The sequence below is a fragment of the Myotis davidii genome, unplaced genomic scaffold, assembly GCF_000327345.1.
Source record: "Myotis davidii unplaced genomic scaffold, ASM32734v1 scaffold18, whole genome shotgun sequence".
NCBI classification, from domain to species: Eukaryota; Metazoa; Chordata; class Mammalia; order Chiroptera; family Vespertilionidae; genus Myotis; species Myotis davidii.
In genome coordinates this window covers 2360596-2385802 of record NW_006292696.1, presented here as the reverse complement: position 1 = coordinate 2385802, position 25207 = coordinate 2360596, and the positions used below count along the sequence as shown (strand labels likewise).

At 47.4% G+C, this 25207-nt stretch overlaps 1 protein-coding gene across 2 annotated transcripts in view; it reads left to right on the top strand.

Moving 5' to 3' along the window:
- FAT2 (FAT atypical cadherin 2) overlaps positions 1–25207 on the top strand; it is a 68773-nt gene that overhangs the window by 16174 nt on the left and 27392 nt on the right. For both annotated transcript variants that reach the window (XM_015565630.1, XM_015565629.1), the window contains exons 2-10: positions 2802–6076; positions 7789–8103; positions 11081–11139; positions 12475–12786; positions 13698–13908; positions 15683–15822; positions 16907–17188; positions 18267–18477; positions 20192–24250. In XM_015565630.1, coding sequence (XP_015421116.1) covers positions 2821–6076; positions 7789–8103; positions 11081–11139; positions 12475–12786; positions 13698–13908; positions 15683–15822; positions 16907–17188; positions 18267–18477; positions 20192–24250 — 8845 coding nt within the window. In that variant the 5' untranslated portion in view covers positions 2802–2820. The remainder of the gene's footprint in view (positions 1–2801; positions 6077–7788; positions 8104–11080; positions 11140–12474; positions 12787–13697; positions 13909–15682; positions 15823–16906; positions 17189–18266; positions 18478–20191; positions 24251–25207) is intronic.

Below are 25207 nucleotides of genomic sequence, written 5' to 3'. Positions count from 1 at the left end.
ACATACTATGTGGTGATAACTGCCCTGGAGAAAATGGAGTGATGTGGTAAAGAAGGGAAGGACACTGCATCAAACGGAGGGTTAGGAGGTGACATCTGAGCTGAGAACTGGATAACAAGAAGGAGCCAGCCATGTGAGAATCTCAAGGAGAGGGACACAGCAAGTGCAAAGGCCCTGAAGCAGATCCCAGTTTGGTATGCCTGTGGAGGAGAAAGGGCCCGTGTGGCTGCAGCTTGGTGAGCAATCACTGGAGAAGAAGGTAGGGCCCAGATAGTATGAGGCCATCCTGGATATAGTAAGGAGTTTGGATTTTAATTGAAATACTATGGGGAGCTACTGGAAAATTTTAAGCAGGAAGGTGATGCAAATTGACTTATGCTTTCACAAGGTGTTTCAAAACAGCGGTGCTAGGTGGTGTGGGCCAGAAGGGTGCCTCAGGGAGCCCAACGGGCCTTGCACCCTGCAAACCTGTCCACTCACCTGGACCTGATGCCAGGAAACTGATACCCAGACATAGGTCCTTTCCTCAGCAAACCAGTCACCAGGTCTGCAGGTCCCACAGCTGGAATACAGCCATGGGCACCCCACCCCCACCCAAGGGTGCATTCTCTTTGCATCTCATCCCCCTCCAGGGAGACTCCGCCCCTGCTCCCTTCCCTACAGTTCACCCTAACGCCTCCCCCACTCGGCAAGCCGTCTGTGCAGCTGCCGAGCGGGGCGTCTTGTTGGGGCCTGTCTGACACGGGTGCTGACCTGGTGAACAGGAAGCTTTCCGCAAAGCAGGGCAGGTGGAGCTGGAGGCTGCGTGCACCCTGGGCTCGCTGGGCCGCGCATGGAGTGAGTGGACCTGGGAGTGGGGTAAGCACTCATTTCCCCCTGGGCTTCAACTTCCAAAGCAATGCCATCCCTGAGGAGGGGCGGGGGGTAGGGGAAGCCAGGTGTCCAAATAACTCAGGGGACCCTCCTGCTTGCAGGGGACTGTATCAGGGTTAAGTGAGCATGGCTTTGGCCTCAGCAGGCTCCAGGAGGGTGCAGTGGGAAGTAAGGAGCCTAGGGGCAGGAGTGGTGGAGAACAGACAATGCTTTTTTCTGTAACTAGCGTTAGGACTCCAAGTGTAGAACCTGCCTCCATCCTGCCCTCCCTTTCCTGGGGTGCCCGGGCTTAGAGCACCACCAACAGGGTCTGAAGTGAGGAATGGTAGTGGGGAGGCCAGAGAACGGGCATATTCACATCCTTTTCCGTCACGGTTTTCAGATCCCGCATTAGGCCCCTTTTCCATTCCTGCCTCCATCCTGCCTCCCATCCTGGGATGGACCTGCAAGGTCTGAAAGAACCTGCACCGAGTTCCCTCCCTCAAAAATCTGGAAAGAGGAGGATGCAAGACTTTCCCTTTCCCCCTTGCCCTGGAAGTTTAACTCTTCCTCGCCTTTGAAGAGCAGGCAGCTGGAAAAACAAGTCGTGCCTGTTTCATCCAGGAATGCAGGGCCCATCCTGCAGGCTGAACAGCGCTCAGCTCCCATGAGCTCAGCTCCCATGAGCGGCAGGCACCAGCTTCTAGGAGGCCCCGTTTGGCAACCAACTCTGCCCTCCTCCCTGCCCTGTACTGTCCTTGACCCATGAGCCTCACATTTTGACCCAGGCTTGAGTTCAGGGACAAGCCCTGTGGGGAATGCAAGGGAGAGAATGGGGACAGCAGCAAGTGTTTGAGGGGCAGAGCATTAGGCCAGTTCCGTCTCACCTGGCCACCCGCCATATGACATGGGGCAAGACCTTACCCTGTCCAGGACTCTATTTCCCCAGCGTGCATGAGGAGCAGGATCAGAACTCCATCATCCCTAGGGTCCATGTCAGCTCTGACATCCCAGGCATTGAGGAGTTTTCTATATTCAAGGTTACAAGGTGAGTCAGAGTCAGGTCCTCCTGTCCAGAGGGACCCATGCTGGGACAGGGACAGGTGAGCTTGGGATAGGGCAAGCAGCCCTGGCCTGTGCTGCAAGGAGTTCCAGATCTTGCTTTGCTTCTATCTTGCTGCAAGGCTCTGAGCAGTTCCTCTCCCTGGGAAACTTAGTTTCCGGTTACTAATCACAACTAGTAAGTAAAAACCTACTACGTGTCAGGCACCTAATGAGGTAGATAATAATCTTATGCCCGTTCTCCAGAAGAGGAGATGGAGGCTCACGGAGATTAAGCAACCCACCCAGGAAGGCTCCCAGCTAGTAAGCAGCGGAGCCAGGGCTGGTGGCCAGGCAGCCTGATGCCAGGCCTGTGACCCTGGCTGCTTGGTTTTCCTGCAGCCCTACACATGCCAACTGAGTTCCGTTTGACTGGAGCTTAGCCTCTGGAAGAGTCAGATTGCTGAGCTGGTTGGAACTATTTTACCATCACTGGCGAACCAGTGAAGGTTTGGGGAAAAGCAGAGAAGGGGTCAGGACTGTTGTATCTGCCAGGTGCCCTCGAGATTTAAACTAGTCCGTTATTGTTATTTCTCAAATACAGGGTTTCTCTACCTCAGCACTATTGACATTTGGGGCCGGATCATTCCTTGTTGTGTGTGTGTGTGGGGGGGGGGGGGGGTGGGTGGTGGTGGTGGTGGTGGTGGTGGTCTGTGCACTGTAGGACGCTGAGCAGCAGCATCCCCGGCCTCTACCCACTGAATGCCATCAGCACCCCCAACCCCAAGCTGGGATAACTGAGAATATCTTCGGACAATGTCCCCTGAGGGCCAAAATCACCCCCAGTTAGGAACTACAGCAGTGGAAACCATTTTCTTCCTAATGTGCACTTTTTTTTTTTTGCTTAGGGCTTTGGGAGTTTCCACCATGATTATTGCCTCGCTGGGTTTTGTCGTCTTCTTGCTCCATTGCACAGCCTGTGACAAGCCCCTGGAAGGGATCATCTCCTCCTCCTCCTTGCGCTTCACACACACCCTTTATAATGCAACCATCTATGAGAACTCAGCTCCCAAGACCTACGTGGAGAGCTCCGTGAAAATGGGCATTTACATCGCCGAGCCCCAGTGGGCGGTGAGGTACCGGATCATCTCCGGGGACGTGGCCAGTGTGTTTAAAACAGAGGAGTATGTAGTGGGCAACTTCTGCTTTCTGAGGATCAGGACGAAGAGCAGCAACACCGCCCTTCTGAACAGGGAGGTGCGAGACAGCTACACCCTCATCGTCCAAGCCACGGAGAAGACCTTGGAGTTTGAAGCTTTGACCCGTGTGGTGGTCCACATCCTGGACCAGAATGACCTGAAGCCCCTCTTCTCCCCACCTTCATACCGAGTCACCATCTCCGAGGACATGGCCCTCAAGAGCCCCATCTGCAAGGTGACCGCCACGGATGCTGACCTGGGCCAGAACGCCGAGTTCTATTATGCCTTTAACACAAGGTCGGAGATATTTGCCATCCATCCCACCAGCGGCGTGGTCACATTGGCTGGGAAGCTCAACGTCACCTGGCGAGGGAAGTATGACCTCCAGGTGCTGGCCGTGGACCGCATGCGGAAAATCTCAGAGGGCAATGGGTTTGGCAATTTGGCTGCACTCGTCATCCATGTAGAACCTGCCCTCAGGAAGCCCCCGGCCATCACCTCTGTGGTGGTGGCCCCACCAGACAGCAGTGAGGGTGCCACCTATGCCACGGTAGCGGTAGATGCGAACAGCTCAGGGGAAGGGGACTCACTGGAAATTGTTGATGGTGATCCTGGGAAGTACTTCAAAGCCATCAAGTCTTATGCCCGGAGCAGTGAGTTCAGTCTGGTGTCCGTCAAAGACATCGACTGGTTGGAGCACCTCCATGGCTTCAACCTCAGCCTGCGGGCCAGGAGTGGGGGCAGTCCTTCTTTCTATTCCCAGATCAGGGGCTTTCACCTACCCCCTTCCAAACTGGCTTCCCTCAAATTTGAGAAGCCCGTTTACAGAGTACAGCTTAGTGAGTTCTCCCCGCCTGGCAGCCGCGTAGTGATGGTGAAAGTAACCAGGGACTTCCCCAACCTGCAGTATGTGCTAAAGCCATCCTCAGAGGGCACAGGGTTTAAACTCAATGCTCGCACCGGGCTCATCACCACCACGAAGCTCATGGACTTCCATGACCAAGCCCACTACCAGCTACACATCAAAACCTCCCCGGGTCTGGCCTCCACCACTGTGCTCATCGACATTGTGGACTGTAACAACCATGCCCCCGTCTTCCACAGGTTGTCTTATGCTGGCACCTTTGATGAGAACATCCCTCCGGGCAGCAGTGTTTTGACTGTGACTGCCACAGACCGGGATCATGGAGAGAATGGCTATGTCACCTATTCCATTGCTCGTCCAAAAGATGTGCCCTTTTCTATTGACCCTTATCTGGGGATCATCTCCACTACCAAACCCATGGACTATGAGCTCATGAAAAGAATTTATACCTTCCAGATACGGGCATCAGATTGGGGGTCCCCATTTCGCCAAGAAAAGGAAGTATCTGTTTCTCTTATGCTCAATAACTTGAATGACAACAAGCCTATGTTTGAGGAAGTCAACTGCACTGGGTCTCTCCGGGAAGACTGGCCAGTAGGGAGACCAGTGACGGCTGTGTCAGCTATAGATGTGGATGAGCTTCAGAACCTCAAATATGAGTTTGTGTCAGGCAACGAGCTGGAGTATTTTTATCTAAATCATTCTTCTGGAGTGATATCCCTCAAACGCTCTTTTATGTATCATACTTCTAGTCAACCCATCAGTTACTCCCTGAAAATTACAGCCTCAGATGGGAAATACTATGCCTCGCCCACAACTTTGAATCTTACTATAGTGAGGGACCCCCGTCTCGAGGTTCCTATAACATGTGAGAAAACAGGGGTACTGACACGATTCACAAAGACCATCCTCCACTCTGTTGGGCTCCCGAACCAGGACTCCGATGATGAGGACTTTACTTCCTTAAGTGCATATCAGATCAATCATCATGCCCCACAGTTTGAGGACCACTTCCCGCAGTCCATTGACATCCTTGAGCGTGTTCCTCTCAACACCACCCTGGCCCGCCTGGCAGCCACTGACCCTGATACTGGTTTTAACGGCAAACTGGTCTATGTGATTGCAGATGGCAATGAAGAGGGCTGCTTTGACATTGAGCTAGAGACAGGGCTGCTTACTGTAGCTGCCCCCTTGGACTATGAAGCCACCAGTTTCTACATCCTCAATGTCACCGTGTATGACCTGGGCACGCCCCGGAAGTCCTCCTGGAAGCTGCTAACAGTGCATGTGAAAGACTGCAATGACAATGCACCCCGATTTCCTCCTGGTGGATACCAGATAACCATCTCAGAGGACACAGGAGTTGGAACCACAATTGCAGAGCTGAAAGCAAAAGACGCTGACTCCGATGACAATGGGAGGGTTCGCTACACCCTGCTAAGCCCCACAGAGAAGTTCTCCCTCCATCCCCTCACTGGGGAACTGGTTGTCACAGGGCACCTGGACAGGGAATCAGAACCTCAGTATATTCTCAAGGTGGAGGCCAGGGATCAGCCCAGGAAGGGCCACCAGCTCTTCTCTGTCACTGACCTGACCATCACATTGGAAGATGTCAATGACAACTCCCCCCAGTGCGTCACAGAACTCAGCAGCCTGAAGGTCCCGGAGGACCTGCCCCCAGGAACTATCCTAACATTTCTGGATGCCTTTGACCCTGACCTGGGCCCAGCGGGAGAAGTACAACATGTCCTATTAAATGACGCCCATGGGACCTTCCACGTGGACCTGATGACGGGTGCCCTCACTCTGGAGAAAGAGCTGGACTTTGAGAGGAGGGCTGGGTATAACCTGAGCCTGTGGGCCAGTGACAACGGGAAGCCCCTGGCTCGCAGGACCCTCTGCCACGTGGAGGTGATAGTCCTGGATGTAAATGAGAATCTCCACCCTCCCCGCTTTGACTCCTTTGTGCACCAGGGCCAGGTACAGGAGAACAGCCCCCCAGGAACCCAGGTGATCGTAGTGACTGCCCACGATGATGACAGTGGCTTGGATGGGGAGCTCCAGTACTTCCTGCGGGACGGCACCAGTCTTACAGCCTTTAGCATCAACCAAGACACAGGTACCGGGAGTGGGGCAGGATGGGACTGCCAGGTGCTGGGAGAGGATGGGGCTAAGGTAAATCAGGATCTGTCCTCAGCTGTCCAGTCAGACTGTAGGCGAAAAAGAAAAGCTATAAATAGGAACTCTCCTTCCTGTCCCTTTCATTTGATGTTTAATCTATTTTTATCATAGTGGGGCTACATATATACATGCATATGTGTGTACATCCATTTAAGTCGAATTAACCATATCACTAACATCTGTATATGTATATATATATATATATACACACACACACATACAAACATACATTACATATATTTGCTTATAAAAGGAATATATCATGATTATACATCTTATATATAATTTAAAAATGAATGTTTGTCTGTGACCCATCTCCCCAGATACAATATTTATTAACAATTTGGTCTATAATCTTCTAAAGTTTTGTTTTTTGTATCTGGGATATTATCACTGTTCGTGTCATTATTATGAAAACATAATAGACACTAATTCTGGAACTTACTTTTTTTCACGTAACATAACTCCAGGATATCTTATATGTTAGTACATATAAATCTTGTCATTCCTTCTGAATGGCTGCATTTTATCCTATTGTATAGGTGTAACATCCTTGTTCATATACTTTTACTCATATGCATTAGTGTCTATAGGAAAACCCATTAAAAATGCAGTTGTTGGGGCAAAAGATAATGCATATTTTCAATGTGAATAGATATTTCCAAATTGCCCTCCACAAAATGTGGAACCAACTTATTTATCCCTTTCAAGCTTCATAGAAAATAAGTGCTATTCAGCAAACATTTACTGAGCTCCCTCTACTTGTGAGGCCCCGCATAGACACCTTGGGGGAGATCCCTTGTGATTAAAGGTAGGTCACTGCCCTCAAGGACTTTACAATCTGATGGGTGATGTATTTCCAGGGTAAAGGGCAGGGTGATGTGGTGGAAAGAGCATTAGACTGAGAGTCAGTTCAAACCCAGCTCTCCCACCTATTGCTACATAATCTTGGTCAAGTCATGCTCCTTCTTTGGGCCTTAGTTTCCCCAACTGCCAAAGGAATAGGTTCCTTCATCTCTGACATGCTATGACTGTGAACAGGGATGGGGAGCTCCCTCACATTGGCCCTTCCAGCTGAGTGTGAGCCATGAGAACTTAGGGTGCAAGCCTCTTTTGCTCACTAGTGGACTCCCAACTCCTAGAACAGTGCAGGCCCAGAGCAAGCAATTTGTGGAGCTAAGTCTTTAAAATCATGAAGATACTGCAAAGGGGAACAGCATTTATTTGTCAAAGTCCTAACCCTTAAATTGTATCTATAATACTTGAAGCTTGAAGGAACCAGTTTGAGGACAACTGTAAGGAAATCCCTTCGAGAATGTGAAATAAAGCAAACAATAGGCCTTGGGTTGAAGTGGCCAGGAGAAAGTAGGTCAACTACCACCATTTTCTGGAAACCTGCAGATGCCCATGTGCCAGAGTCTTGGGCTATTTTAGCAGAGAAAGGCTCTGAGAGGTTCAACAGCAAGGGTATGGATTTCCCCGTGTTTAACTCAGCAGCTCCCACACCATATTGCCAACAGTTTCCTTTTCTCATGGAATATCCCTTAGTTTCCTTTCCAGAGAACTGTTTGGGGAGTGTCAGGTAAGATGATTTCTCAAGCTACTTTGAGCTCTAAAATATTTTGGGGTTTGGCAATCGACTGTCCCTAGGAATGATTCAGACCCTGGCAACCCTGGACCGAGAATTCGTGCCCTGCTACTGGCTGACGGTGCTGGCAGTGGATCGGGGTTCCGTGCCCCTCTCTGCTGTAACTGAAGTCTACATCGAGGTTACAGATGTCAATGACAACCCACCCCGGATGTCCAGACCCGTGTTCTACCCCTCCGTCCAGGAGGACGCGCCCTTGCACACTTCTGTGCTTCAGCTGGATGCCTGGGACCCCGACTCCAGCTCCAAAGGGAAGCTGACCTTCAACATCACCAGTGGGAACCACATGGGATTCTTTGCTATTCACCCTCTTACAGGTAAGGACCTCAGAAATGTGGTGAATGGGATTCCTTAACACAGTGCTCCCCAAAGTGTGGTCCCAGACTAGCATAGTCAGCATCACCTATGAACTTGTTAGAAATTCACATTCTCAGGTCCCATCTTAGACTTACTGAATCAGAACTCAGGGCAGGGCCCTGGAATCTGTATTGTAACAAGATATCCAGGAGATTCCGATGGGTGGTAAAATTGAGAACCACTGCTCTACAAAGTCCGTCTCTATGGGAAAATAAGATATGAAAGCTTTCTTTCTTTGGGGCCTAGGAATGTTAGCAGGTTGCCTGGTGACTCCAGACCTCCAAGTCCTCCCAACTGACCACTCCCCTGAGTCACAAGCCACAGGTTGAATTTCCTAACCCTAGTTCCAAACCGACCTCGAGCCTGCCCACAGAGTGGTGGCAATAGAGACCCACCTCAGCAGAGTCAACCATGTCACAAATACCTATCCTAAGCCCAAGGCCCCTGGGGCAAGGATGGTGTGAGGTTTAGGGGATGCAGAGGTCACCAGCTTGCAGCAGGGAGCCAGATGGAGCCCACACAGGGGTTTTGTGTGGCTTGCACAAGCTTTAAACAATGATTTTTCAAATTGTTTTGAAAATTGGTAAATTCCACAAAACATTCCAGGTTTCTGGTTGTCACTAAAAGATCTGGTAACACTGTCCCCCCTTATCCCCCATTGCTCAGGACCACAGTTGCCTAGAGATGACAGTAGCTCCCTAGGTAGAGCAGGTGCATGTCCTCTGGTCCCCACAGTCCCCTCATTCCCCATTGCGTTATTGCCAGCCTGCTTCCCACATTTCTGCTACCTGCCTGGCTCCTGTTGGAATCTGAGAGCCAGTCCCCACTGCAGATACTTCTTCAGGGCCACATCTTCCTCTTGGAGGATGAACAACAACCTGATTGCAGAGAAGGCTGACATTCCCTCCTCTGAACCGAGGATTCTATTCTCCAGCGCTAACAACTCACGCTGGCAAGACTGGAGGAGGGGGAAAGAGAGAAAGTTAGCAGACAGCCTCCCCATCCTTAAGACACGGAAACCAGGAAAAGCATGAACCTGGGGGTCCTGGGGCAGACAGTGGGTGGGGGTTACACGTGTCTACTTGCACAGTGGCATTTGCTGGAACCTTTCCTGTTAACCTTTGATCTCGGGGGATGGATTCGTCTTCCTAGAAAGATGCTTTCAGCCTAGAAAACAGGCCTAGCTGGCTCTCTACCTGGTTCTACCCTTCCCTCCCTTTTCAGAAGAGGGAAGAGATCTCTCACCTAAGGCATTAGCTTCTCAGTGTCTCCAAATCCCTATTCTGTTTACTGTCAATAGTTCCCTGGCATGGGGTCTGGCAAAATGCCCCGGAGGGCAGAGATGTTCTTAGTCTTCCTGCAGTTGAGGAAGACATTTTTACCAGAATAAACATCTAAAAATAAAATAATCAGCAATAAGCTCCCAACCCAGCTTTCTTAACACCACCACGTTATTGTTCTGCTTCCCTGCTTGGATCCCATGGATGGTGTCCCTCTGCCCTTAAGGAAAAGCCAGATCCTGCCGTGTCCCACAAACTGCTGCCTGGCATGGCCCCTGCACACCTTTCTGGCTCTGTCTGGCCTCTCTCGCCCTGCCACTCTCTGAGTCGAGCCACAAGGCCAGCTTCAGTCCATACCCTTTCCTGGCACCCAGCCTTTGCCCATGCCGTTCTAAGCCACGAGTCTCTTCCTCTCCTTTTTGTTTTGTTTCTTTAAAATATATTTTTATTGAGTTTCTTTATTTCAGAGAGGAAGGGAGAGGGAGAGAGAGATAGAAACATCAATGGTGAGAGAGAATCATTGATCAGCTGCCTCCTGCACGCCCCACACTGGGGATCGAGCCTGCAACCCAGGCATGTGCCCTGACTGGGAATTGAACCCGTGACCTCCAGGTTCCTAGTTCAATGCTCAACCACTGAGCCACACCGGCAGGGCTCTTCCTCTCCTTTTGTCTGGCTAACTACTGCTCTTCTTTCAGGTCCCAGCCCAGCTGTGCTCTCCTTAGAGAATTTTCTCCTGACACTATAATATACCTCTCAGCACCATCTACTTGCCTCCTTTGTAAAAGCATTTATCACAGAGAACATTATATTCATTTGTGTGATTAGTCCATTAACTTATTCATGTCTTTTACTAGACTTCAAAGGCTTTCTAGAAAAGGAATGTTGATTGTTTTTGCCCACTATACCATCTTCAGTGCCTGGCACACAGTAAAACCTCAATAAATAACTGAGAAGTGAATGAATGAACCTCTGCCAGTATCCACAATCTTTTGTTATGCCCAAGATTCATTCATTTATTCGGCAAAGGTTAAAGATGTTTGCCCTCACAAGGCATTTAAACCATGTGCTGTGGCGAGATGTGAAGAAAAACACAACACAATTTTAGGCCTTGAGAAATTCAGTCCATCACAAGTATGAAGATCACATATAAAAAACTATAGAGCCAGTGCAAATGAGCACATGCTAGTGTATGTGTAGGCATGATGTTGTGACTGCTCAGAGGAGAGGAAGCTGTACCAGGGTCATGGGAAGAGATGAATAATACAATAGGAACAGAGGAGAAAAAAGCTACCACTTTGAATAGCTGGTAAGCGAGGTCTCTTTTAAATCAAAGCAGACCTACTTGTTGGAGTCAGTGGATCAGCCAAAAACGTTCAGGAGATCCTTGTTGTAACTCCTGACAAGCTGTCTTTTTTACGCAACAAAATATTGTGCACAGCAGCCTCCTCATGGTGAAAGGGGGATGTCGATGTATTCTCCCGCTTCCTCCCCTGCCCTTCTCTTCCACTAGAGTTCCATTTCCTCTTAAAGTTCTCGTTCTCCAAATACCAGAATTCTGATCAAGGATTTGAATGTAACCCTCCAACTTACCCCCAGTGAAGTGGCCCTAGGAGCCCTGGGAGCTCAGGTCTCCCTCCTACCATCTCTCCCCCAGGTCTGCTGTCCACGGCCCGGCAGCTGGACCGAGAGACCAAGGATGAACACATCCTGGAGGTGAGTAATGGTGGTGAACCCACTCACTGGATCTGAAACCTCCTGAAGGATGCCAGGCTGGAGCCCAGCCAGGCCTGGGGGCATGTGCAGATCTCCAAGCACTGTGGCTGAGGAGGGTGCTAGGCTCAGGGAGGAGTTGCTACTTAAGCTGGGTCTTGCTGTGGTTGGCAGTGAAGACTCTGAGAGTCTCTGCTGGCTCGTTAGCATTGTGAAGGGAAAGAACCTGAAACCATGTCCAGGCTGGACAGGAAGCACTGATTGATTAGTAATGCCTGTCGTGAGTGCAGGAAGAGGGAGCAGTTGCACACGTGCTATGCACATTAGTCTGGTTTCCAGCGGATCCCTATGATCCAGAGAGAGGGTCACCCAAGGTTAAACACCAGGTCAGTAACAGGGCCAGGATAAAAACCAGACCTTTCTAAAATCCCATGAATGTCACTGCCTGGTGCCCATTTCAACTAGAGAGGTCGATCTTGACCTAGTCAGAATTCAATCAAAGGACTCCAGCTATGCCCCTCCTGAGTGATCCATACCAATGAAGAGGCACCTCTCTGCTAGTCTTAAAGACATCAGTTGTGAGGGACACATACTCCTCAACAAAACCGAAATAAACTTGCCTCTGTGCTCCCAGGCTCTGCACATACGTTTGTAAGAAACAGGTGTTAGCAGCAGCTAACTGGCCTTCTAGAGACTGGAGCACTCTCTAGAGTCCAGAAAAGGCATTTATCTTTAAACAGCAATGTATTTTTAAAAATGGGAACCATATAGAGTAGAAATGTCCTGCCTCATACCCTCGGGGTCACTGATACATGGGACCATCTGCCCCTTCAGGAAATACTCCCTGGTTCTAAAATTGTCTGTCTTTTCTCTAATTCTGGATTTCATTTCATGCATCGAGCTGCCTGTCTGACTCAAAAGGTACCACCCCCTCCTTCATAAACATCTTCTCATTTGTTTCTTCTATCCTCTAGTAGCTTGAAGACTCTAGAGAACAAAGCTTTTGAGAACTATGAGCAAATAAAGTCAGTGGACTCTGAGAAATGGCCCACAGGCCTCCTGAGAAAGGGCACTGTCTATTTTTTTAGAGCCTCTGTGACTTTGTCTTCTTCCAGTTCTTTCTGGTTCTTTTTCTGTTCCTGCTGGCTTCCCTGTGGGTGAGATTGCCAGATAGCTGGGTTCCAAGTAGGTGAGGTTGGGATAATAAAAGTCACATGCATACTCCGAAGAACAGACTGATGTTTCCAGGCTGTTGAAAGCAGGGGTAGTGGGTGCAGTGGGTGGCAACACATATTCCCTGCTTTGTATTTGGCAACTCATGCTGCATTCTGTCCCCAGGTGACTGTGCTGGACAACGGGGAGCCCTCCCTAAGGTCCACCTCCAGGGTGGTGGTATGCATCTCGGACGTCAATGACAACGCCCCTGTGTTCTCCCACAAGCTCTTCAATGTCCGCCTTCCAGAGAGGCTGAGCCCGGTGACCCCTGGGCCTGTGTACAGGCTCGTGGCTTCAGACCTGGATGAGGGTCTCAATGGCAGGGTCACCTACAGTATTGAGGAGAGTGACAAGGAGGGCTTCAGCATCCACCCTGTCACGGGCATGGTGTCATCCAGCAACACCTTCGCTGCCGGAGAATACAACATCCTCACGGTGAGGGGGCACGGAGGCCTTGGAGGGGTGTGACATTGCCAGTTAGGGATTTTCTCGGATACAGGAGGAGGGAGGCAGCCACCAGGCCTGATGAAGGTGCTACTCCCAGAGAGACTGGGAACCCCAACATCAGCCAAAGGGTCAGAATTCTGGGCCTTTCTCTTCGAGGGCAATAAGGTCCTATTCTTAGAGACAGAGATCTTGGTGAGAGTAGCAGGGGCTTTAGAATCAAGATAAGCCTGAGTTCTAATCCTAGCTCTTACATTTTACACCTCTGTGGCCTTGTACAAGTCATTTAACCCCTTTGAGCTTTTGTTTTATCATCTGTAAAATGGGCCTTGTAGGAAGCCAATATAGCAAGTGGTTAGGGCATGGGATCTCATGTCAGACAGCCTAAATCCACCCCAGCCTCATTGCCGGCCAGGCAGAAAAACCTAGGCCATATATTCACCATGCTGAGCCCGTTTCCTCCTGCCAAAGTGAGGTGAGAATGGTGCCTCTCAGGGCTGTCATGTGTATTAAATTAGATATGGCACATATGGCTCTTAGAGCAGGGCCTGATAATCGTGAAAGCTCATGAATTCTAGTTTATTATGTTTACAGTTGATGGGAGGGTAAAGGGTCCATGTGTGTATAGTCTGGTTTAGGAACCAGCACATAGTAAGTGTTATTTTGTCACTAATGAGGTTCTTGAACACAGGTTCTATGTTCTGTTCACCACTGTGCCTGCAACCACTAGCATGTACCTGCTTACAGTAAGCCCTCCACTGTGTGTTGAATGAGTAGACGAGAGGCCAGCTCAGTCAGTCACAGGGCACCCTGTGTCTTGGATGGTCACCTGGATCTTCTTGTTTCTTGGATCTTCTGGCCCTACAGACAAAGCCTCACTCTCATTTTTGGCCTCTTTTCAGATCCAGGCAACAGACAGTGGGCAGCCACCGCTCTCGGCCAGTGTCCGGCTACACATCGAGTGGATCCCCCAGCCCCGGCCCTCCTCCATCCCACTGGCCTTTGACGAACCCCACTACAGCTTTACAGTCATGGAGACAGACCCCGTGAATCACATGGTGGGGGTCATCAGTGTCGAGGGCCGACCGGGCCTCTTCTGGTTCAACATCTCAGGTGAGGCCCCCCCTTCCTTATAGACTATCCCTAGTTCTCAGAGTATGATCCTTCTGAGTCCTCTCAAGGTCATGCTCCATGGAAGCCCCTTTTGGGGCCACAGGTGGTTCTCTGGGGCAGTGAATAGTAGGGGCACCACTTGTGCCAAACTTCCACACCAGGTAGTTCTCAGGTAGAACCTCCTGGTCTCACTGGTGAACACAGCCAGAGTTGGACAGTGCCTCAGCTACCCCAAGTGCCTGGGAGATCTAAAAGAGTGGTCCAGAGAGACCCAGCGGAGAAAGCACAAGTTTTATGTTTCTTCTTCTGCCTCCATGTGAAAAGCAGTGCTAACTTCATTGACCATGAGCCTGAGGCCAGCTATATGTTCTGGTCCCAGCTATATGTTCTATCCTCAAGATCAAGGGAAAGTGTCCATTCTTATTGTAGGAGATACTTGGGTCCAAGCTCTGATGGCCTGCTCTGAAACTCCTTTCTATCCTTAATCCAAGATTTTAAAAAAACATCAGTGGTAGACGCTAGGGGGTAGGGGAGGCTGGGAGAATGTTAAGGGCGGGGAAAAAAGGAGACATATGTAATACTCTTTGTAATACTTTAAGCAATAAAACAAAATTAAACACACACACACACACACACACACACACACAAAAAAAAAAACATCAGTGGGGCGGGAGCGGGAGGCACAGACCCCTTTGGGCACCTGATGAATGCTTGGGACCCTCTTCCCAGAAAGTTGCACACACAAACATAGATTTACATACAAATTTTGTGGTTTCATAGATTCTCTGAAACCCAGCTGGGGGTTCCAGGTTAAGAACCTGTAACCTAAGAGTTTCAGCACAGCACAAACCATGGATTCCTATTATAGTTTCCCAGCCTGGTTCAGAGGTTGGATGTGCACTTGTCTTAAGCTTTTGGCCTCCTGCAATTACTTCCAGTTCTGATTCACTGCTCTTTTTAATTGTTTGGTTTTCTTTCTTTTATACAAAATGAATACATGTACTCTAAAGACCATTGAGAAAATACAAATGAATGCAGAGCAGAGAATAAAAATCACCTAAACTCTTACCAATCAGAAGTTAATCCACTGTTACAATTTTGATGTGTTTTGTTCTGGTCATTTTTCTACACACACACACACACACACACACACTCGGGGTTATATTAAAATATTGCTTTCTAAGTTTAAAAAATGTAGGATGAACATATTTCCATGTCACTAAACAGATCTTTATTTAGTAGACATTTAAATAGCCACATGCTAATTCTATAGATTCTCAGAATTAATTGAATCAATTTCCTCCTGATGACTAGAGTTATTTTCATTTTTTCCTGGGCATAGGCATCTTTAGGCCATGCAAACTGCCTGGAAGCCACGAAGTAGAGCTCCATTACTCTTGCATGTTTCAATCCTAGTTGCAGAATATGTTCTGTGAATAATTTTGGTCTTCCTCTGGGACTCTTCAGTTCACATAAGTTTACCTTTTTCCATATCATTACTTGGATCTTAATAAAAATGTGACAATAATTTAACAAGATAAATGACAGCTTTTTGGACTCCTGGGGAATAAACTCCAGCCTGTCACCCAGATATAGCACTGTTTCTGAACAGTCTTACACCCCTGGTACAGTTTCTTCCTTGAATACCTACAGTCCCTCCAGCCAAGGTTGGCACCTACTCCCAACTCCTCTAAATCTGCCAGTCAAATCCCATGTTGTGCTTCTGCTGCCTAAGTCACTGAGGTTGTGTGCTTCCCACCCACTCGCACTCCAGGTGGGGACAAAGACATGGACTTTGACATTGAGAAGACCACGGGCAGCATCATCATCGCCAAGCCTCTCGACACAAGGAAGCGGTCGAGCTATAATTTGACTGTGGAGGTGACCGATGGGTTCCACACCATTGCCACCCAGGTTAGAAGCTTCAGTTGGGAACTCTCAAGTTGAGAGGAGATAGGAGTCCTCCCTAGTTGGGATGAAACTACAAATGGCTTTACCTCAAAGAATGCTAACTTGGAGTCAAGGTTCTGCATCCCAGTCTTATCTGACACACATCCTACTTCTGTGTGCGAAGGATCTTGGAAGGATCCTTCTTCCCACTGTGGATCTCTGTATATTAAGGGGTTTGTCTACATTAGTAGTTTTTGTTGTTGTTGTTTCTTTAATATATACTTTTTTTAAAAAAAAATTTATTTCAGAGAGGAAGGGAGAGGGAGAGAGAGATAGAAACATCAGTGATGAGAGAGAATCATTGATTGGCTGCCTCCTGCACACTGCCCACTAGGGATCAAGCCCACAACCCAGGCATGTGCCCTGACCCAGAATTGAATCGTGACCTCCTGGTTCATAGGTAGATGCTCAACTACAGAGCCACACCAGCCGGGCTAAATTAGTAGTTTTTAATTAAAGATAGAGGGCCATGGGGCTACCATGGGCATGAGGAATGATAGCCAAGTAAGTGGGGCTCTGGATTTCTACTTTGGCTTCAGCCAGAATTTTATCTGTTTCATACATTGAGATTGCACAAGAAATTTCATTTAAAGAAAAGACCCTGTAAAAAAATTTGTTTTTGAAAACCACTAGATTGCATGTTAACTGAAAGATTTATGACTTTGAAATGTTATCATTCATTCAACACATTCTTTTTTTTTTTTAAATATATTTTGTTGAATTTCCCAGAGAGGAAGGGAGAGAGACAGAGAGCCAGAAACATCGATGAGAGAGAAACATCGATCGGCTGCCCCCTGCACATCCCCCACTGGGGATGTGCCCGCAACCCAGGCACATGCCCTTAACCGGAATCGAACCCGGGACCCTTCAGTCCGCAGGCCGACGCTCTATCCACTGAGCCAAACCGGTTTTGGCCATTCAACACATTCTTAAGTACTGTGTACCAGGCATGGTGCTGGGCACAGATGATATGGTGGGGAACCAGGCAGATAAGGCCCCTGAGTTTAGGGATCTTACAGTTTATCTTCTGTCTCACTCTCCTCCCTAGGTCTACATTGTCATGATTGCCAACATTAACCACCATAGGCCCCAGTTTCTGGAAGCTCATTATGAGGTCAGAGTTCCCCAAGACACACTACCTGGGGTTGAGCTCCTCCGAGTCCAGGCCACAGATCAAGACAAAGGCAAGGGCCTCATCTACACCATACATGGCAGCCAAGACCCAGAGAGTGCCAGTCTCTTCCAGCTGGACCCAAGCAGTGGTGTCCTGGTAACTGTGGGGAAATTGGACCTGAGCTCGGGGCCCTCCCAGCACATGCTGACAGTTATGGTGAGTTAACTGAAAAACCAGGTAAAAAATCTACTTGCATAAAGATGTGTGGGGGTGGAGGCTTGGGGGCATGCTGAAAGTTCCCTTTCCCCCTGATGGGCCAGGTGTACTGATGCTCATAATGATAATCCATGAGATGAGTTGTGACATTTCACAGCCTGCCAGAAGTACCTTCCATAAAGGATGCCTGGGAGTGAAGAAAGAGATGGGACAGCTGCCAAGAAAACTCCTGCAATCTTAGACTTGCTCCAAATATCCCCTGACAGTTCTCTCCCTGTTCCATGAACTGCATGACCACAATGTGGATTTATATAGTGTCAGAGCTGGGAGGGACCCAGAGACCCTCTCACCCAGAGCAAACACTAGGGTGAGGTGATCCAGTTATATAGGGCAAAACTTAAGGAGGACTCACTCTCAGGGTCTTTTGTCTGCCCCTTTATGACCCTGACAGTCAGTGTCTCCTTATATTTATGCCCTACTTGTCTCACTTGCCTCACTCTAGTCCAAGCCCTGATCCTACCATTTCTCTTATAGCTGAGGTCCACAGAGGAAGAGAGATGTACTCACCATTATATAGTTCTTTCTGATGGAACCAAAACTAGAGTCCAGCCTTCCTAATTTGAGGTTCAGGGTTCTTATATGTTAGTATATCATTCTCTGGGCAAATTAATATATATTAAAGACTCTGAGAAGTCCTGCAGTAAAGAAAACTTCAACTTCATTTAATTTAGTGCTCCCTAAATTTACTTAACCATAGATTTTTTTTTCACCCCTGCACAACATGTTAACAACTTGAAAAACTAATATTCTCTGAGACCTAATTTGGCAAATACTGTTTCTCTGTTAATTTCTGCCTTTCTCCTAAAGTAAGATTATCCATTAAAATGTCTAAGCCTAATAATCAATAATTAATAAACTTATTTTAAAAGAAAAAAGAGCATGAATGGGAACAAATTGAAAGGAACAGCGCTACAATTGGATGTATTTTTCATTGGCATTTTATTTTACTGACCTTAATCTAACCAAGCCTCTTCCCATTCCATTTGCTACTCACCCCATTACCTCCTCGGGCCCATAGGTCCGAGACCAGGAGATGCCAATCAGGAGGAACTTTGTGTGGGTGTCTATTCACGTGGAAGATGGAAACCGCCACCCACCCCGCTTCACCCAGCTCCACTATGAGGCAAGTGTTCCTGACACCACAGTCCCAGGCACAGAGCTGCTCCAAGTCCGAGCCATGGATGGTGACCGGGGAGCCAACGCTGAGGTCCACTACTCCCTTCTGAAAGGTGAGAGGCCTGGCTATAAGTCCAGAAGGGGGCAGGGTTTTGGTAATAAGGAGAAGCACCACAGGCATGAATTTGGAATTTACTCAAGGGCCAAGCTCTCTAAATTTTGGCAAGCTATCACCCTAGAGCAGGGGTGGGAACATCCGGCCTGCAGGCCATATAAAGCCTGCAAGATGATTTGTTCTGGCCCTGTGAAGGCAACCCAGGCAAGATGCGAAATTCAATAAATCTAGGAGCTTTTTTCATAGCAACATAAATTTATATTAAGTGAATTATATTAAGTGAATAATGTCATAAATATCCAAATGGCCCTTGGCAGAAAATAAGTTCCCCACCCCTGCTCTAGAGCAGCGGTCACCAACTGGTGGTCCATGAGGTCCAAAAGGTTGGCGACCGCTGCTCTAGAGCATTCCCTAGAACTATAGTGACCTAAGATAATGTACTTTCAAAGATGGTAAGAACAACAACTAAGGGGCTACTGGTGTTACAAGAGAATTTTCACATCCTATATAATAAAACCCTAATATGCAAATTGACTGAACGGCAGAACCACCAGTCGCTATGATGCACACTGACCACCAGGGGGCAGACGCTCAATGCAGGAGCTGCCCCCTGGTGGTCAGTGTGCTCCCATAGGGGGAGCTCCACTCAGCCAGAAGCCAGGCTCACGCTGATGAGCCCCACCTCCTCAGCAGTCAGACATCCCCCAAGGGGGTGGTGAGAGCCTCTCCTGCCTCCTTAGCAGCCCTAGGGACCCCTCAGGGGATGTCCGCCTGCCAGCTTAGGCCCGCTCGCTGAGGTGGGGAGCAGGCCTAAGCTGGCAGGCAGACATCCCCTGAGGGGTCCTGGACTGCAAGTGGGCACAGGCCAGGCTGAGGGACCCTTCCCCCACCCCCCACATGAATGTCATGCACTGGGCCTCTAGTATGTTATATAAACATACCAATGACTATAGAGGATGCTTATAAGTGTATGCAACATTTAAAAATAGAATATCTTTGTGCCTATATAATAGAAGGGACCTATAATACTTTATAGGATGTATGGCATAGTTTTAGGAATGATTTTCATTTCCTGCTAAGGCCACATCATGATTTTGTATCTGTATCTTTTAGGTAGTTTTCTACATCTCAAAAATTGAATAATATTACCTATGCCAGAAGGCCTTTGTAAAGATTGAAAGAGAAAATGTATGTTAATATATGTTGTAAACTGTAGAATACTCTACAAATGCCAGGGATTATTGCTATCACTGATAAGTGTTAATTATAGGTAATTAATGTAACAAAAATGATAACATCTAGTATCTAATTGTAATGACAATTTGTAATGTTTAATAATTCATAATTAATGATATTTAATAATAATTACCTTTCATAATAATTAATACTTTAGCGAGCTGGATGCTGTGGAGAAACAGAGATGACATGACTTTCTGTCTTCCCTCATAGAGCATAATGTTCATTTATTATTATATATGTATATGTTTACACATATATAATAAAATTCACACACACACACACATATATATATATGTATATATACATATACATACACACCCTATATATTATATCATAACTAAATCCAGGTGACACGGGATGTGAATTTTGCCCTGTCCAAGTTTTGTGTGATAGTCTCTTTACCAATGTAGAAAGCTTAGTTTGTACCTCTTGAGGGTATAATTAACTTCAATTTGTCTTATCTTTTGTTTTAGGGAACAGCGAGGGTTTCTTCAACATCAATGCCCTACTAGGCATCATCACTCTAGCCCAGAAACTTAATCAGACAAATCATGCTCGGTGTACTTTGACAGTGAAGGCAGAAGACCAAGGCTCCCCACGGTGGCATGACCTGGCTACGGTGATCATTCATGTCCACCCTTCAGAAAGCAGCGCCCCCATCTTTTCAAAAGCCGAGTACTTTGTAGAGATTCCTGAATCAATCCCTGTTGGTTCCCCAATCCTCCTTGTCTCAGCTACAAGCTCCTCAGAAGTTACCTATGAGTTAAGAGAGGGAAACAAGGATGGTGTATTTTCCTTGAACTCATATTCCGGCCTCATTTCCACCCAGAAGAACTTGGATCATGAGAAAATTTCATCTTACCAGCTGAAAATCCGAGGCTGCAATATGGCGGGAGCATTTACTGACATCCTGGTTGTTGTTTACATCATTGATGAAAATGACAATGCTCCCATGTTCTTAAGGCCGACTTTCGTGGGCCAAATTAGTGAAGCAGCTCCATTGTACAGCATGATCATGGATGAAAACAATAGCCCCTTTGTAATTCGTGCCTCCGACAGTGACAAAGAAGCTAATTCCTTGTTGGTCTATGAAATTTTGGAGCAAGAGGCCTTGAAGTTTGTCAAAATTGATCCCAGCATGGGAACGCTAACCATCATTTCAGAGATGGATTATGAGAGCATGCCCTCTTTGCAATTCAGCATCTATGTCCATGACCAAGGAAGCCCCATCTTATTTGCACCCAGGCCTGCTCAGGTCATCATCTATATCAGAGATGTAAATGACTCTCCTCCCAGGTTCTCAGACCAGATATATGAGGTAACAACAGTGATGCCTGTCCATCGGGGTATGGAGCTCCTCACAGTGTGGGCCAGCGATGATGACTCAGAAGTCAGTTATAGCATCAAAACTGGCAATGCCGATGAAGCTATTGCTATCCATCCTATCGATGGTCGAATATCTGTGTTGAATCCTATTCTCCTGGGACACTCCCGGGAGCTCACCATTAGGGCTTCTGATGGCCTGTATCAGGATACTGCACTGGTAAAAATTTCTTTGACACACGCTCTTAACACAAGCTTACAGTTTGACCAGAATGTCTACAGGGCAACAGTCAAGGAGAATTTGCAAGACAGAAAGGCACTGGTGATTCTTGGCGTCCAAGGCAATCATTTGAATGATACCCTTTACTACTCCCTCTTAAATGGCACCGACATGTTTTGTATGGTCAAGTCAGCAGGCGTGTTGCAGACAAGAGGTGTGGCCTTTGACCGAGAACAACAGGACATACATAAGTTGGCAGTGGAACTGAGGGACAATCGGACCCCTCAACGGGTGGCTCAGGCTCTGGTCATAGTTTCTGTTGAAGATGTCAATGATAATCACCCTTTATTTAAGCATCTGCCTTATTACACAATCATCCAAGATGGCACAGAGCCAGGGGATGTCATCTTTCAGGTATCTGCCAGTGACCAAGACTTGGGGGTAAATGGTGCTGTCACATATGCATTTTCAGAAGAGTACACATATTTTCGAATTGACCCCTATCTTGGGGACATATCACTGAAGAAACCTTTTGATTATCAAGCTTTAAATAAGTATCACCTCAAAGTCATTGCTCAGGATGGAGGAACCCCATCCCTCCAGACTACAGAAGAGGTACTTGTCATTGTAAGAAATAAATCCAACCCACTGTTTCAGAGTCCTTACTATAAAGTCAGAGTGCCTGAAAATATCACACTATATACCCCAATTCTCCACACCCAGGCCCGGAGTCCAGAGGGACTTCGACTCATCTACAACATTGTGGAGGAAGAGCCCTTGATGCTGTTCACCATTGACTTTAAGACTGGTGTGCTAACAGTAACAGGCCCTTTGGACTATGAGTCTAAGACCAAACATGTGTTCACAGTCAGAGCCACAGACACAGCTCAGGGTTCATTTTCTGAAGCCACTGTGGAAGTCCTGGTGGAAGATGTCAATGATAATCCTCCCACTTTCTCCCAATTGGTCTACACCACTTCGATCTCAGAAGGTTTGCCTGCGCAGACACCTGTGATCCAACTGTTGGCTTCTGACCAGGACTCAGGGCAGAACCGTGATGTCTCCTATCAGATTGTAGAGGATGGCTCGGATGTTTCCAAATTCTTCCAGATCAATGGGAGCACAGGGGAGATGTCCACAGTTCAAGAGCTGGATTATGAATCCCAACAGCACTTTCATGTGAAGGTTAGGGCCATGGACAGAGGAAACCCTCCACTCACTGGCGAAACCCTTGTGGTTGTCGGTGTGTCTGACATCAATGACAACCCTCCAGAATTCAGGCAACCTCAGTATGAAGCCACTGTCAGTGAGCTGGCAATCTGTGGACACCTGGCTCTCAAAGTCCAAGCTCTTGACCCCGACAGCAGGGACACCTCTCGTCTAGAGTACCTCATTCTCTCTGGCAATCAGGACCGGCAGTTCTCCATTAACAGCTCCTCAGGAATAATTTCTATGCCAAACCTTTGCAAAAAGCACCTGGGCTCTTTTTACAATTTGAGGGTAGGTGCTTCTGATGGGGTCTTCCAAACAACTGTGCCCGTGTATATCAATACCACAAATGCCAATAAGTTCAGCCCAGAGTTCCAGCAGCATGTTTATGAAGCAGAGTTAGCAGAGAATGCAAAGGTAGGAACTAAGGTGATTGAGTTGCTAGCCATAGATAAAGATAGTGGTCCCTATGGCACTGTAGATTATACCATCATCAATAAACTAGCAGATGAGAAGTTCTCCATAAATCCCCATGGCCAGATCACCACTCTGAAGAAACTGGATCGAGAAAATTCAACAGAAAGAGTCATTGCTATTAAAGTCAGGGCTCAGGATAGAGGAGGAAAAGTGGGCTTCTGTACTGTGAAGATCATCCTCACAGATGAAAATGACAATGCCCCACAGTTCAAAGCCTCTGAGTACACAGTGTCCATTCAATCCAATGTCAGTAAAGACTCCCCAGTTATTCAGGTGCTGGCCTATGACGCAGATGAGGGTCGAAATGCAGATGTCACCTACTCAGTGGACTCAATAGAGGATTTGCATGAACAGATCATTGACATTAACCCAACCACTGGTGTTGTCAAGGTGAAAGAGAGCCTGGTGGGCTTGGAAAATCAGATCTTTGACTTAAAAATCAAAGCCCAAGATGGGGGACCTCCTCACTGGAACTCTCTGGTGCTGTTACGACTTCAGGTGGTTGATAATGAAGTATCCTTGCCCAAATTTTCTGAACCTCTGTATACTTTCTCTGCATCTGAAGACCTTCCAGAAGGGTCTGAAATTGGTTCTGTCAAGGCAGTAGCAGCTCAAGACCCAGTTATCTATAGTCTAGTGCAGGGCACCACACCAGAGAGCAACAGGGATGGTGTCTTCTCCTTGGACCAAAACACAGGAGCTCTAAAGGTGAGGAAGGCCATGGACTATGAGTCCACTAAATGGTACCAGATTGACTTGATGGCACATTGCCCCTACAATGACACTAACTTGATTTCCTTGGTGTCTGTCAACATCCAAGTGAAGGATGTCAATGACAATAGGCCTATATTTGAGGCTGATCCATATAAGGCGATCCTCACTGAGAATATGCCAGTGGGGACTGCAGTCATTCAAGTGACAGCCAATGACCAGGATACTGGGAAGGATGGCCAAGTGAGTTACAGACTGCCCATGGACCCTGATAGTAATATCCATGAGCTCTTTGCCATTGACAGTGAGACTGGCTGGATCACCACACTCCAGGAACTTGACTGTGAGACCCGCCAGACCTACCACTTTTATGTGGTAGCCTATGATCATGGCCGGACCATCCAGCTATCTTCTCAGGTCCTGGTCGAAGTCTCCATTACAGATGAGAATGACAATGCTCCAAAATTTGCTTCTGAAGACTACAGAGGATCTGTGATTGAGAACAGTGAACCTGGAGAACCTGTGGCCACTCTTAAAACCTTTGATGCCGATATCTCTGAGCAGAACAGACAGGTCACCTGCTATATCACAGGTAAGAATACCTATCTTGGAATGGAGGCACTGGGGTACTCTGAAGTCCAGTAAGAGTTGCCCTAAGACATGGGTTTAAGTCTTTGCTCTGCCACTTATTAACAGTGTGACCCTTGTAAATCACTGACCCTCCCAGAACCTCAGTTGCTCCATCTACAGGCTTGGCATGCCTGTTTTCATTCATATGACAGGGATGCAAGTAAAATGTAACTTGAAAAAATTCTGAGAGCCCCTTATAAGTTGGAAAAGGCTTTGCAAAGAGGATCTTTTATTACTTTAGGTGGCATAGATAGCGTAGAAATGAGATACTGTAACTGTTCTCAGCTTCTGGGAGATGGAGAAGGCATCAACAGTTAAGTAATCCACGAGAACTCTCTCACATCATGACTGTTCTTGTAAAATAGTCTTTTGCCTAGAGCAATTTGTGGATAGTAGAAAATGCTTCTTAGTCAATCACAAGACCTAAGTGTTGCAATAAAAACAGCCCAATCCCTTCTTTTCACATATAGGAGAACCAAAGCCCGGATAGAGGGAGAAACTGGACCAAGGTCATACTCCAAGCTTCCATCTGGGATTAAAACCACCCTCTACAAACTGCTCTCCTCAGTGGATACCTATTGCAAACTTAAATTACCCCAATTCATGTCCAAGGGCTAAAGCAGTCAACTAGTGACCAAAAGAGTTTCTTTACTTCTCAATGTCCCTTCCCCCTCTTCCAGGTGTCATGTCATCCTATTCCCATAGATATGTTTCCTTCGGCTATCACAGATTCTGGAGGAGAGTCTGAAGTCCCAATCAAGAATCATAGATTCCTGGAGACAGATCCTAGATCAGAACTGTTTGAAATATGGAGTCTTAGGGAATAAAATGTCATCTTATATAAGACTCTTAAAAACACAAAAGTCTTTAAAGCTCTGATAATAGAATGTTATTAACTCTTAGAATAGTTGAATCTTGG